Source organism: Marmota monax, unplaced genomic scaffold, assembly GCF_021218885.2.
Source record: "Marmota monax isolate L192 unplaced genomic scaffold, Marmota_monax_Labrador192_F-V1.1 WCK01_AAM20220418_F8-fsc00729, whole genome shotgun sequence".
Taxonomy (NCBI): Eukaryota; Metazoa; Chordata; class Mammalia; order Rodentia; family Sciuridae; genus Marmota; species Marmota monax.
The window spans coordinates 154,786-170,327 of NW_026693654.1; the positions used below are offsets into that span (position 1 = coordinate 154,786).

Here is a 15,542-nt window from a genome sequence, read left to right on the forward strand (position 1 = left end):
GTAAGAAACATGAGATAACCATATAAGGTATAGCTTATAACTTCAAAGTTGGAATTAAGATTTAGCAAAGTCCTTGTGCTTTTGGCAAGCTGATACCTAATGATCAGCTTAAAGAAACAGAGACCTTTGCTTTTCTCTGCATACTACCACCGGTACCCTTGCATGGAAATCTGCGTCAACATCAATAAAGGAGTCTGAGGAAAGAAGAAAACACATGTTAAGTAGGTTAATTAAAGCTTTGTTACAAGCAAAATGAGATAAAGTACAAGGACCCAAGTACCATGTGTGGCTTATCTATTCAGCCATTTTGAAAGACAACTACTAAATAAAATTCTGAAGGGATTTGAAAAAAGAAAAAAAATGTTATATTCAAGAATCAAGTAATCACATTAATTTAAAATCATTATTTTATAAAGCTTATGTTTAATTAAAAGTAACTACGCCAGTGGATCACAATATTTAAATATTATGAGGGTAACCTAATTAGAAATATAGACATATGATTTAAAAACAACATTGATACAAAGGCTACTGAAATCTTCAGTGTCAAAATATGTATTGACTAAAATAAAAAAATATTTAAATGCTTTATTCAATCAAAACAAAAAGGACAGGGGATGACTACTTCAAGGGAAAATTAGTGAGGTTATGAAAGCAAAAAAAGTCATAAAGCTCTAAGTTGGATAGTATATTGGAAAAGGCAACGGATAAACTTACATGGGAACAACTATTTATGAATTCATTAATCAGGATTGGGCCACACTTACTGCACCTTTATAAAACATTAATTTGAACCACTGGATACAGTATATTATTCTTTAATTTTACTCTCAAGACTAAATTATGCATATTTTGCATTTCTTCGTCACACTCTAAGACTCATTTAAGCTTTAAAAAATTTTTCTTGTAGTTGTAGATGGACAGAACACCTTTATGTATATTATTTTTATGTACTGCTAAGGATCAAACTCAGTGCCTCACACATGGTAGGAAGTGCTCTGCCACTGAGCTACAGCCCAAGCCCTCATTTAATCTTTATAGTGATGTCATCAGCAAGCTAAAAGCTTTGAGACATAGAACTACTACTAGAATGCTAGCTAGTTAATAAATCATGGCCATTTGCTTTAATTTTTTTGCTTTGGATATTACACTTATCAATAATTTTAAGAGGGAGAGAGGAAGGGAGGGAAAGGAAAGTTACTGGGGAATGAAATTAATCAAATTATGTTATGTGCCTGTACAAATAAGGCGTAATGAATTCCACTATTATGTAGAATTATAATGTAACAAAAAAGCAAAAGAAAAAAAAACTTTAAAAGCATGAGTTTCTATTTTCAGAGTTTGAGTAATAAGTTATATAAAATTTATAGAGAAAAGAAAATATTAAGAGCAAAGTGTACAAAGCATTTGACCTTACCACTGTTCTTTAAACATTCTTGAACAATTAAGAGGACATCTGGCTGAGACATCTAGGAAATAAATGAATGAATACATGAAATAATCCCTAAATAATTTTGCTTCACGATAAAATACACAGTCTAAAGTTCCCAATATTGTTTCCCAAATTAGAAATGAACATTGGTACCAGAATAAAGAACTAATCATTATGCAGTGTCTATGTACGTCAAAGACAGAAAGACAGATGAAAACCAAATGAGGATGAGTGTGGGCAAGAGACCTACTATACATTTAATTTGTGGTTAATTAATTCTTGAGGTAATTAGCTTTTTAGAAAATCTCAAAGTGGTAGCTGGAAGTTGTTACACTACTAATGACATTTCCTCTCACTCTGTAAGACTATTACAACAGATAGCTTACTGGTTCCAACTCTAAATCTTGTTCCACAGTGGAATCAAAACCATTAAAAATCATGAACTGGATTCTTAAAACGTATCAATGACTTTTCACTGACTGTAGATCAAAGTAAAATTCTTACCATGGCCTATGAGATCCTGCATATGGGGCTTCAGCCTACCTTCCATCCTAATCAGAGTTCAGCTTAAATGTTCCCTCTTCAATGAGGCCTCCATGACTGTGGCATCTCTTCACAGTTCCTGTTTTCTGTTATTGAACCCTATTTTTCTGCACAACTCTCATTATAATTAATAATATAAGTAACTACTTATCTCCTTAACTAGATATGTGTTCTGTGAAAGAGAAACTGCATTTGTTTTTTCCTTTAGAATCGAGTATAGTACCTGCCATACAACAGGTATTTAGTGAATATTTGTTAAATGAATGAATGAATGATGTCAGAACAAAATAACTGCTATGGTTAGTAATTTCACTGATCAGAATTTAAGATTAAAAGAAGAGCAAAATCCACTGGTTAGCTGACTAAGTAACTACATTACTCAGAGCAAGGAACAAGAGGCTATAAAATAGAATATCTGGGGGTGGAATCTCAGAGTCTATACTTTTAATGAGTAACCAAAGTAGGATACACCTTCTGCAAACTGACCTATGAGAATGACGAAGTGGGTAAGCAGATAATCTACTTAAGTTCCTTCCAGTTTTAAAATTCTGACTGTCAATGTCTTTTTGAATTACATTTAACCCAGAAATCGAGGCTGGGTGTGGTTGTTCAAAAAAAAAAAAACAATATTTTAACAAAATTGATATATAAAAATAGGAAATTCGGAGGCTCATTAAGCTTTCAGATCATAAATGTTTAAAAATCTACACTGTTTAAAACCTGAATTCTTTTCCTATTAATGGAAAGTTGATTTTACCAAGAATTTAAGCTTTCCAAGCTAACAGAAACCTAAATATCCCCATAAGATTCACATGGTTAGAAAACCAGTGTTACAAGTAAGTATGAAAGATCTGTAGTGTAAAATAAACAAGATTGAAAATCTATGGAGCATAAGAATTCTCTGAACCTGAAGCTGAAAACAGGCAAGACATAAAAATGGAACTTTTAAGAAAATAGGTGTCACCATTAAAGTATCTTTACGTATCTAAAATATATTCACACACAGTTCAATTTGAAATAAAGACAATTTGAAAGAAAGAATTTCCATACCACTGAAAATTTCAACATTTCATTTTGTACTTACAATGGCTGGAAATTGAATGTCAATGTTTACATCCGAATTTTTGAAACCCAATCTGCTACAGGAAGACCCATATAATCTTAGAGAACAATCTACAAATAAATAAATACATAGAAGGCATAAATAGAGTAAAATTTCTCAAAAAGTTGTAACAAAACACTGCTATTTCAGAAATGAACCATCAATTAAAACTACATACAAAAGCAAAACTGTAATGTATGTCACCAACAAAGGACAGGAATAGGTGGCTATTTGCTCATCCCTTAATTTTATGTAACAGGGAAGACAGCAATGACTGGTTTGGTTTAATGACTATTGATCTCAAGTCAGTTGCAAAACACTTTAAATAAAAATTTTTATTTTATCACTCTTGCATTTTGTGTAGAAAACTATTGGCAATAATTTTCAAAATAAGAAAGCTGAAAAGGGATGTCTATTTTACACTTATAAACTTTATAGTATAGTCAAGAGCTAATGCAAATATTTTTTGTTACTTATTTTATAATACAAATTACTCACAAACAAAAAGTATTTGATATAATGCAATCCCTTGAGAAAAACTTGCAAAATAATTACAATATAACCGATATCTTAATATGCTAGGCAGTATACATTTCCTTTTCAGAGGAGGATATAAGTGTTAACATGTGTATCTTCCATATGTATTTATGGAATTTATTTTCAATATTTTACTATTTTTGCCAAAATATTACCCATTCTTATCAAGAGGACATTTTCTTCCTTCAAGTTTGCCAATTCAAATGATTTCTTTGGGGTTTAAGATGCATATTTTTTTCTTCAGATGGGGACTTACTATGTTGTCCAGTTTGGACTCAAACTCCTGCCTTAGCCTCCTAAGTGCTGGGACTACAGTTGTGAACCATCATACCTGGCTTCAAGAGTTTTCTATTAACAAATCAGGTGTGATAGTCCATGTCTACAATCCCAGTGACTCAGGAGGTTGACACAGGAGGATAAGGAGGCCAGTGTGAGCAACTTAATAATATCCTGCCTCAAAATAAATAAATAGATAGATAGATAGATAGAGCTGGGAATGTAGATCAGTGGTAGAGCACTTGCCTAGCACATGGTTTAATCCCCTAGGTTTAATCCCCCAGTTCTGCAAAAATTGATAAATAGGAGTTTTCTATAAAAAAGTTTAATTTTACATGGAATTTCATAGCAAAAATCAGTGAAATTAAAATTTACTATTTGGGAAATACCTATGTATTGAAATGAGTTGAACTTCCCTCCTATTCTTGTAAAAATTATATGTATATGTATCCATGTATACATGTTATAAATACTTGCATGATCTCCAGGAACAAATAGTTTAAAGAATTATAAGGTGATATATACATAAATAATGAGTCTAGCCCTGTGAATCAGAATCACTTGTGAAATTTTCTAAAAGTAATTGTCCATGACTCCACAGATAATTCTTATTTATGGCAAAATTGAGGATGATTAAGCTATTCCAATCATTTATCTAAATAGGAAGGCCAATGACCTTTCATTGGCAAGGGTTGTTCCTATCAAGACTAGCAGCTGCAGTGTCAAGCATTTACCATACCCAGCCTTAAATTTTTATAAGCAGTTTACTCCAAACATTGTATTCCCTCCCCTATTTTGCACTAAAGTCTACATGAAAAATAATGCAAGTCAGTGGTGTGTGCCCGTAGTTCCAGCTACTCAGGAGGCCGAGGCAAGAGGATCATTTGAGTCCAGGAGTTCAAGGTGAGCTTGGGTGACACAGTGAGACCTCTGTCTCAAAAAATTAAAATAAAAATAGATATAATTTCAAAATATCAACTGAACAGCACACAAAACCCATTATAAAATTATTTATAAACTAGTTTTTCAAAGCTCTTTTAGATCCTCCTGACTCAGCCTACTGAGCTGCTGGGATTATTTGCACCATTGTGCCCAGCTATTTTAATTAAAAAGTATTCTGTCAATTCAGATGGAAAGGTAAACAAATACATACAAGAGTCCCACAGTGCCCCAATATAGGGCAATTAACCATATTGAATTTTATAAGAGAATAATATTTATAATGAAAACAGGTTCACAGTGGCAATGAATGTTTAAAGTCTGTTACCTTTGGAGAAGCCAGGAGAAATAACAACCAAACACAACAACAACAAACATACTCACTAAGGAAAAAAGCTTCAGTACATAACAAATGAATTTTATGAGGTGAAAATTACTTGAAATATGAACGAGTTACTTTTAAGTAGCTAAGTAGAAAAAAGAAATCTAGAAAATACCTGGTAACTTGTGCTGGAACACATTTTCCATGATACATTTGATTTCTAGCCTCTGTTCCAAATTCTCATTGTGTAAGCCAAACTCCTGTACCACTTTGTCAATGGCAATGCCAATTGCATTTATCTGGGAGGGTGTTGGCGGGGGTAACGTAGTGAGCAACTCTTCCTCCTGCTTCTCCTTTTAGGATCAATGTTCAAATTAAAAATGGCTCATACATAGGTTTTACCTTTTATGTTTCACTGAGACAACACCCTATAGAATTTTCAGGAATCTGTTTTTAGCCCTCCTTTTCATCTTAGCTGTGTTTGTCTTTATTGTAACAAACATATACACACTTTATGCATATAATTTGGATCAGTGACAATAGAGAGTAAGCAGGAACAAGGAGAAAGTGTAAGAAAAGAGCATTAAAACCAGTAATGACAGTCTGATTATTTTTTTTATTACTGTCATAAGGACACATATAGGTCCTAACTGTGATTTCCTATACCCTGATTTTATACTTAAGGAAATTCAAAAGACTGCCCAGAAAACACATCTGATTAATTAAAAGTATTTTGGTTAAAACAATTTCAAGAAGTTAATTAAAGTTATTAATATTCATAGCTTTAAGGAGAAGAAAAATGACAATGACAACTGATAGGTAAAAACAACAGTTTGGGTCACATAAAACTTACCTTAATGTTTTTCTTGTGCCTCTTCTCTTTGATATGCTTATGAGCAAATGCAATGGATTCAATTAAAACATCACAGAGTTTGCAGGTGTATTTTGCTGTAGGGCAGTTTCGTGGTCGCTATAATTTAAACAGATTAATCAAAAGGTATATCTCCAAACATCCAGGGGAAAAAAAATAAGCCAGAAAAATGATTTCCCCTTCAGTTTAAAAACCGACACTATGTTACTGTCTTGCTTTATCACTATCTTAATAGTAATTTTTAATTAAGTACAATTGCAACTATTTGGAATTCTATTGCCTCATAATGAATATACTTTTCAATGTGTAATACTTAAATACTGATAATCCAAGTAGTATACCTCAAAAGGGAGGTAGGCTTATTTGTATGATGGGCAGGTCCTAGGACTTCAGAACATGTGAAAAAAAGTTTTAACCCCCAGAAGGAAATAAAATCACTGAATTACAAGGGGAACTTTTTGACAATGCAAAGTGCCACAACAGGGTACAATAATTATCCCAAAAGATTCCTCAGGACAAAAGAAGACTACCTAGAGAAGTTAGGAAGTGATTAGAGGAGAAGCCTGATCCTAAAGTATTTCTTACAGGATGGGGCTGAGGAAGGAGAGATTTAAGGGAGGAGGTTTCATGGTATAGCAAGTTCATTAGTATATTTTCAGAATAATATGCCTGTTAAAAATAAACACTTGTTATTTTAACTTTAAAAAAGTAGGGTTCCGAATTCATCAAAGCTGGTATTTCCAATTACTAACACAGTTTAAACCAGAACAAGGATTTTTATTAGCAAATACATGCTCATAGCTGTTACCCTTTTTAGTCTGTCAATGCAGTCTCTCCTCAAACGCTCCTCAGCCTGCTGTAAGCCCAGTAGCTCCTTTGTCGAAAGCACAGACTCGTCAATCACAGGGCCTTCCAACTCTCCATCCTGTTCATTTTCCTCATTTCTAGTCCTCCTTGGTTTCCTGGGTCTGGACCGCTGCTTCTTGTTTTCTTAAGTTAGGGGAAAAATATTATTGGCAATATTGAATTATACCTCTTCTGGATAAAAAGCAGAATTTACCTATTTATTAATTAAATGGCATGACAGAATAAATCACATCTGAACACAGAGCAAAGGGAAAGGTGGATCTCCATGGACAAAATGTTTGAATAATCACTAAGCACATCATCTGTGATATACCAATCCACAGAAATACCATAACTTCAAAGGAATTCTGCTGGAATGAAGAAAACTGTCATATGTTTTTATGAATATGTCAAAACAAACCTTACTATTAATTAAGTGCACTAACAATAAAAAGAAGAAACAAGAAGGAAAAAAAAAATTTATCCAGGCATAGTGGCACACGCCTGTAATCCCAATGGCTCGGCTCTGGAGGCTGATGCAGGAAGATTGTGAGTTCAAAGCCAGCCTCAGCAACTTATCAAGGTGCTAAGCAACTCAGTGAGACCCTGTCTCTAAATAAAATACAAAATAGGGCTGGGGATGTGGCTTAGTGGTTGAGTGCCGCTCAGTTCAATCCCTGGCACCAAAAAAAAAAGGAAAGAATTCTGCTTTGATAATACAATTTGATTTTCTTTCTTCCCGATATGCTGCTGAGCATTCTAAATCAAGAGTAAAAATTATCCTCTGATGGCAAGTATATATGTAATTCTAATATATTCCATATTAGAATTTTCTAATATACTAACATATATAATCTACATTATACCTAATATTTTATTATACTTGTTACTACATCTGTAGTAATGAAAACTTCCCACGTTTGCTTTTATTTTTTAAGTGACCAATCTTAATAGTGTGAAGTGGACACTATTGTATACTTCTCAAGAATTCAGAAATCCTTATGAGCAGTGAAAAAAAAATCATTTAGTTGTAAATTAAGCCTTTCAAGACATAAAATTGGGGTCTACCAGAAATGGGAAGAAATATAAAATTTCATCTGCTGAGGGCACCATTTCCCATTTTATTTTTACTTTCATTTTAGATTTTTTGAGCCACCTGCACACCTAGCATATCAAAGGAAAAAACAATTGGTAGTTAAAATAAAGGCTTTTTTCTAAGCAAAAATTTATCTGCTTATAAACTCCTGCTGTTACTTCTATAATTTCTAGAATAAATGAATCAGTTCTTTTTTTTTAAGTTTACAACTTTCAACCTGTGAAAGAGAAGATGGTGGTGAGACTGAACCATAAACACTGTTTTAAGTACATCTGTGACTTCTAACAATAAGTTGAGAAAAATAAAGTTATTAATAATATGACTAAAATTTGTTTTCCAAATTAAAATTCTGTTAAGTGGATGGAATCATGTGCAATGGTTTAATACAAATTACTTTTTGGAAATATAAACCTACTGCCCAGCATGAGGCAAATTCCTCTCAATTTTTCAGAACTCATTAACTCATTACTAGTGAGCAAATTACAATGAATTAACTAATTGTAAAAAAATTCAGTGTCAATGGAAGTATAGGACCTCCAGTTTTCAAAAAGGCTATTTTGAGGCTGGGGAATGTAGCTCAGTGGTACAGCACCTGCCTAGTATGCATGAGGCCATGGGTTCAATCCACAGCATGGAAAAACACACAAAACTATAGCTAAGAACTCTAACACACAAATAGTAAGCAATATGCTCAATACACATGAGATGAATGTAATGAAATTTGACAAAAAGCTTCTATAATAAGTGAAAGTTTTTTAAAAACTAAACAATATTAGGGAAAAATGCACTTAAAAAAATCAAAATGGACTGAGCAGCAGGGCACTATGGCTCATGCCTAAAATCCCAGCAATTTGGGAGGCTAAGACAGGGGGATCCCAAGTTCAAGGCCAGCCTTAGCAACTCTGTGAAACCCTGTCAATCAATCAACCAATAAATGGGTTGGGGATGCAGCTCAGTGGTAAAGTGACCCTGGGTTCAATTCTTTTTCTTTTTTTGGTGGTGCTGGCGATCTCCTGGGCTTAATTCTTAAAAAAAAAAAAAAAAAAAAAAGACTGAGCAAATAAAACATCAAAAGATTAATAGTATTTGACTAGGAAATCATCAGGCTACCTCAATACTTCTTCCCCCAATTATCACAAACTTTTAAAGCCAGTAGTACTTATTGTCTTAATAAATTTTTGAGATGACCATCCCTTAACTTAAAAATGTGTTCATTCTCATTTAATTATTATTAGTTTAATCTTTATTTATTTTATTAGTATCTTTTTCTAAATAAATACATTTGACTTCAGTGTTCAGAACATGACAGAAACTTCTTACTTAGGCAAATACTCAAAAAAGAGTTTCAACATGTGCAACACCTTTTTAGAAAAGTCTCATATTCACAACAGTAATTGATATGTAACCAAGTTCCTTCATTAACTTCCTTTCTCTTGTTGACAAAAGCTTTCCCATATAACTATTTGCTGTCATTTTCTAAGGATTGACATCTCTCACCAAAGACCATGATTAACTCCAATTACTTTTATCTGTAGCATGGCTACAGAAATTCTGCCAGATGACGATAACAGTAGCTACCATTACTATTTTATTATGTGGCAGATGTAAAGCAAGCATTTTCTGTGTGCTGCTCTCGTTTAATCCCTACAGTAATCCTGACACGGATATTAATATTTTCCCCATTGTACAGATGGGGACAATGCCAGTCCAAGAGAATTAATAATCTGTTCAAGGATACGGGACAAAGTCAAAGGAAAGGGATTTGAAATACAGATTAAAATATGGATGGATCCTGAAATTCGGCCTTTCATCTTGAAACAGAAAAAATAAAAATTACTACAAAATCTCTTTGAGGCACATACAGACTCACATCTAGAACAGACTAGAAACTGATAGCAGTATAACCTCCTGAACTAAATCTCACAGGCCTGCAGGTATAAACTGTCAAAATCTCATTGGAGGGATTCTTAGAAGGTATAACTGGGTATTGCTAAAAAATTCCCATAATGGAGGAAGACCATCTAGCTCATTCCAAATTTATTGTAATAAGAGATCTCTATATTTAGTATTTGAATTTTCCCAGATTTTATTTGAATATGGTCCATTAGCCCATTCACAAAGGACATGTGTATCTGAGTGGATGTTTTCCAGCTAAAATAATTAATGGCATTTTCCCAAATATGTTAAATTGCAACCTAGGACATTTAAGAGATGAGGTAGAAACAGTAATGTAAACTGATAAACAGAAAAGATGGTATTAAAAAAAAGTAACATTATTTTCATTATATTTTCTCACAGTTTCAATAAGATCCTTCTATTAAGACACATTTTGATTTAAGGACATTTTGATCCCTTTAATGAGATCCTTTTTAGGATCCTTTAAATGAAGAGCAAAGTTTAGATATTAAACTGAATAACAGTTATTCAATTTGAACAACTTCCTTAGTTATTCCTAACACCAAATAAGAATACATGAACTACTTTTTGGGTCTCCAAATGGCACCTTGTATTGTCTAGCTGCAAATTTTTGATCTGTAAACCTTCATTTTTAAATGCTTTTCAACTTTTTCTTTTATAAAAGACAAGCATTGATAATTAAATTTAATGTCCACATTCCACATGGACACTGCAATACATAAATACAAATATACAATATAAAAAAGAAAAACAAAAACTAGAAGCCCAGAAATTATCAATAAATGTTCAGTTTCCCTATTTGGATTCTGGGTCTAGTGAGAATTACTTAATGGCCAGGGCGACGGAGTCCCCACTACTGTTCTACTTCCTCATCTACCACTTTGAATAAACAAGTGTGGATAAATTTAAACTCTCCAAACTGCAACTGCCTAATTTGTAAAACTGTGATTCCACCTTTGTTGTATCATAACAGTGCTCCATCAGAAAATTCCTTCAAGTTCTTTTCAGGCTTAACGACATGTAACGCTAAGGTATTACCTCTACCTATTATTTTAATTCTTTTATAATCTTGCATTCTGTCTCTGCTCCTTGATGTTAGCATTAATTTTAACTTTCCTTTTTCCTTTTCCCCCATTTAATATTAACAAGTGCTTGAGATTTTCACTTTGTACTAAGACTGTCTAATGATTTAAAAAAAAAAAAGAGCTTTTCCTTTTTAAGCATTCTATATGCATGAGTCCCAAATTCAAGTGCCTTGCAAGTAACACATATATGAACTGGCTACTGAGACAACATGAAGAAAGAGGCATCTGGAGACTTAGAAAAGTACCCACATTTGCCTGAATACATTTAAATTAAAAAAAAAAAAAAGTTTAAAAAAAATTTGATTTGGACAGTTTACAATTCATTCTACATGGTCACTACAAAAGACTTTCAGCCAATAAACATAAAAGCCCATTTTTAAATACTATGTTTCATTTTTCCCATCCAATTTATGACTTCCCCTCACCTCAGTGAATATATCCATTAGATAAAAATAACCTTCCTGATTATAGAAATCATTGCTACATGGACATTATCTACCTTGAACCTTTCAGAAAAAAGTATAAATAATCACTCTGGGGTAATTATTATCAAGCATGTGAAGGCACTTAGAAATGGGTTGTTATTTACTGAAAACAAACAGCAAAGCTTTTTTCTGTATTCTGACTTTCTAAACTCATGTTTCCCAATCTCTGTTGCCATGCTTACCCTCTCACCCCTACCCCTCCATGGCCTTGCACAAGCTAGGTAAGTGTTCTACCACTGAGCTATACCCCTAGTTCCCCCCAGATGGTGACTTGCTGAATTCCCAGACTGGCCTCCAATTCTTAGGTTCAAGTGATCCTCCGTCTCCTCAGGGCTGGGACTACAGATGCATGCAACTAACTGCACCTGACAGCTCTTGAAAAACAAAAACCATGGGTTGTTCTCCTCTGGAGATTGATACTTCACCCAAAAGACAAATCCTTCTTTTGGCAGGCAATATATTCAGTCTATATTGTGTTTTCACATTGAATCTTTTTTGTTTTACTTTTATACTGTCACTTATATAATGGACATGTTCATTATTTAAATACAATTTTTTAAAAATTTTTTAGTTGTAGTTGGACACAATATCTTCATTTATTTTTATGTGGTGGTGAGGATCGAACCCAGGGCCTCGCACGTGCTAGGCGAGCACTCTAGCTCTGAGCCACAATTCCAGCCCTAAATACAAAATTATAAACATAATTTTAAAAATACATAATACCACTTAGAAATTATGCTATGGTCCCTAGGGGGATATGATACCCTCCTTCTATAAAAAACATATTTTTTACTGTATGAAAATATGTTCACTAAAGTAAAATAAGCCTTGAGGTAAAATTTTTTTTTAGTATGGGGGATTGAACCTAGAGGTGTTTCACCGCTGAGCTACATCCTCAGCCCTTTTTTTAAATTTTTTCTATTTTGAGAGAGCCAAGTTGCTAAAGGTAACCTTGAACCTGCAATCCTCCTACCTTAGTCTACCAAGTTGCTGGAATTAGCAGGCATGTGCTACACCCCCAGTGAGGTAAACTTTTGAAAGGACCAATATATGAAATGTGTTAGAGGTGCCCAAATGTCATGATTATAAACCTTAAAATAATCACATTAAATAAATTAACACTTCTGAAAACATATACTATGAAAAATTGGAAATTCACTGCTGAAAATAAAACTTATTTGGATGAAAAAGAATAAGACACTGTTGACTTTGGGCTATAACCTTACAAGTTGGAACACATTACCAGGACTTCCTGCTTCCATTTCTGACATGGCCTCTAGGCTTGTTAGGTCTTTATGAAACAGTCTTCTTACAGTTCTGCAGCCTCTTCCATCTTGCCACCTGTAACCATCTTCACTTTCTTGAAAGGCATCTTTCCTTGGTCTGCTTATGATAGGAATTCTAGGTCCAGGTTTAAACTCTCTCCAATTGTCTGAATTACCAGTAAGTTCATCAGATAGCCACCTCTTATTCTGATCTTTGTGGTTGTCATTCATCCAAGTGGGCTGACTGTAAATTGGGTTTTTAAATGCATATGGATTGCTGGAAACAGCGTATGATCCTTTTCTCGCGGTATTCCCATAGTTCCCAGGAGTTAGCTTTTTTTTCGGAAGGCCTTTTTCCATTTCACTGCTATGGCCTTTAGCATAATCATCCATTATTAAATAATCTTGTTGGGGGTGACCCCTTCTGAAATCATCATCATCAACAGGTCCTCGATCTTTACTGCGCTTCACAATATAAGGTTTTGCTGCATCTCCCATGGTCTTTGACTTCAATTTTCTTTCTTTGCACCTGAAAGAAGGCATTTCGGGAAAACAATTAAATACAACAAGATATGATACCAAGTACACAAAATGCCATATCATATTGATGCCCAAAAGTGTGTAAGAAACCTTTCCTTTTTTTCTTTTAATTAAATTTCTATCACATTCCTAATAATCAGTGCATTGCACTAGAAGTTAGGAGACATAGTCCTACAATCATGGGATTCGTACCTAGTATTTTTTGTGAAGACTAAATCTGTGAATAAGAAAAGCTCCTCTTATCCGGAAAACTATTATAGTAAAACGTTATATCACATTGGTAAGCTTTACTTATATACAAAAGCGCCTCTCTTCAAAGAAAACTTCAAAAGCAAACCTCATCCCAAGCCAATACTGCTACAGAACTCCTGAAAGTCTATTTTTTTAAGTTGGCAATTACTTTAAAGTGTTACACAAAGTAACCAAAACTTTATGTAAACAGACTACATTTCCTCTCAACTCCACTCTAGTTGCTTCATCACATTTCAGAACAGACCGGCTTTGATCTCTCGGGCTACAAGAGGGGCTGGGCTCCGGACTAATGAAAGGGACTGGGTTTCTGACCAAAGGACAACTCCAGAGAACCGTCCTATTTCTCATTCTTCAATACTAAACAAGTTTGGTTTTGTCACTAACAGCAATTCTCTAAAGAATGCCACACCTTTTCGATTCTTGTCTTGACTGCCCCACCCCGGTCTGCCTCAGTTTCCACCCCTGACCGTCCGAGATGAAAAAGTAGGAGGCGTACCCGCAGTCCCGGCCACGAAGCCACCGTGGGGACCAGGAAGCAGGAAGTGACCCGCCACTTCGATGGGATTCCGGGGTCCCCCCAGCCGCCAGGGGGCCGGGGCCGAGTGTCTCGACCCAAATCCCTTCTCCCACCCTCGCAGAGTCTGACACAAAGTGAAAAGGCGGACTCGAACCCGAGACCTCAGTTCTAGCCGGCCTGGAGGATCCCTAGACACCGAAACTGGACTAGGAGGCCGCCTCAGGATGGAGCCAACGTACCTATGGGGCCAGGCCCGACCTCTACTTTGGAGACTAAGGAACCCACGGGAGACCCAGCCAGGGGGCGAGTCTAGGAGGGACACAGGGAGAAGGCGCCCCAGAGCACTCACCACCTCCGCCGCGGTCCCCCGCCTCTTCCTGTCCCGGCTGGGCTCCCTCTCCGAGTTTTCCTTCGGTCCCACTTCCGGCGCTCAGCGCTGTCTCATTGTGCGCGATTGGGGGCCGGCTGTGCCCCCGCCCCGGCGCTCCGCCGCGCACGCCGGAAACGCGCGCCGCGCCCGGAGGGCCGCCCTCCGCCCCGCCCGCCGTCGCCCCGCTGCCGGGCCGCCCACCGTCGCCACAGCGCTCTGCCCCCGGGTATGGGTTGTCAAGGCCCAGCCCGGTTACGCCCCTCGGTGCCCGCGGGTGGTTCGCCCTCTACCCCGGCGCGCGGGCAGGGCCTTCTCCGGTGAGCAGTGCCCGGGGCTCCCCGGGTTCCCCTCTTGATTGTGGGCGCTAAAAGCTCGGGGTAGGGTGGGGGAAGCAAGGGGAGCCCAGTCTCCTGCGATCTGAGGGGAGTCGGCACTGGGGGACTCAGCTTTGCCCCTGGATGCTACTCAGTGGCTTCTGGGGGAAATTGAGCCAGCTTCTTTCTATTCCTGTTTTCCTGATAATTCAGAGTGACTTAACGTTTCCGTGAGGTCTTAATTGCCGACCTGGTAGAAAGGTCAGTTTAAGCATCTAATGTTCACCCACAGTTTAATGTGCCCCAGGGGAATGCTCTGCTCTTTCCTAAGGTTGTGACCCTAAGAGAAGATAAGAACAAAGTGAATTTTGACGAACTTGGCAGGAGAGTATGGCCAAAGCACGACCATATGTGGACATTTAAAAAGAAAGATAGCCGGGAATGGTTTACTTTTAAGAAAAGTCATTTTTAGAGAGTGAAAGTGATCAAGTTATATCTATGTATGAATATTCCACAGTGAAACCCACTATTCTGTACAATTATACACCTATTAAAAGTCGTTTTGAAAAGTATGTGTGATGGGAAAGGATGATCAGAGAGGGTCAAATTCAAACTATTTTTTTTTTTTTGATACTGGTTGAACCCAGGGACGCATACCACTGTTGAGCTACATACCCAGCAATTTTTTTTTTTTTGACCCAATTCTGCTAAATGGCCCAGCCAGCGATCCTCCTGCTTTGGCCTCCTGAACGGCTGTGATTCACAGGCCTCTGCCTCAGGGTTAGTTCAAATTCAGATTTTTGAACTGAAGAATGTACACCTTGAACTAGCAA

The 15,542-nt window shown here is 36.2% G+C and overlaps 1 protein-coding gene across 15 annotated transcripts in view; it reads right to left on the reverse strand.

Annotated features, from left to right (window-relative positions):
* LOC124103256 (terminal uridylyltransferase 7) overlaps window positions 1-14,525 on the reverse strand; it is a 67,335-nt gene extending 52,810 nt beyond the window's left edge. For 11 of the 15 annotated variants that reach the window (XR_009228265.1, XR_009228264.1, XR_009228263.1 and 8 more), the window contains exons 1-8: window positions 14,375-14,525; window positions 12,695-13,245; window positions 6,831-7,012; window positions 6,005-6,121; window positions 5,327-5,504; window positions 3,060-3,148; window positions 1,418-1,469; window positions 125-194 (exon numbers count right to left, since the gene is read on the reverse strand). Coding sequence is in view for 11 of the 15 variants with exons in the window: in XM_058584089.1 (XP_058440072.1) it covers window positions 125-194; window positions 1,418-1,469; window positions 3,060-3,148; window positions 5,327-5,504; window positions 6,005-6,121; window positions 6,831-7,012; window positions 12,695-13,214 (1,208 nt within the window). In the remaining 4 variants the exon portion in view is untranslated. Of the gene's footprint in view, window positions 1-124; window positions 195-1,417; window positions 1,470-3,059; window positions 3,149-5,326; window positions 5,505-6,004; window positions 6,122-6,830; window positions 7,013-12,694; window positions 13,246-14,004; window positions 14,209-14,264 lie in introns of those variants that run through there. The other 4 variants (XR_009228266.1, XM_058584094.1, XM_046459763.2 and 1 more) reach the window with 3 other exon arrangements.
* Window positions 14,526-15,542: the final 1,017 nt, after the last annotated feature.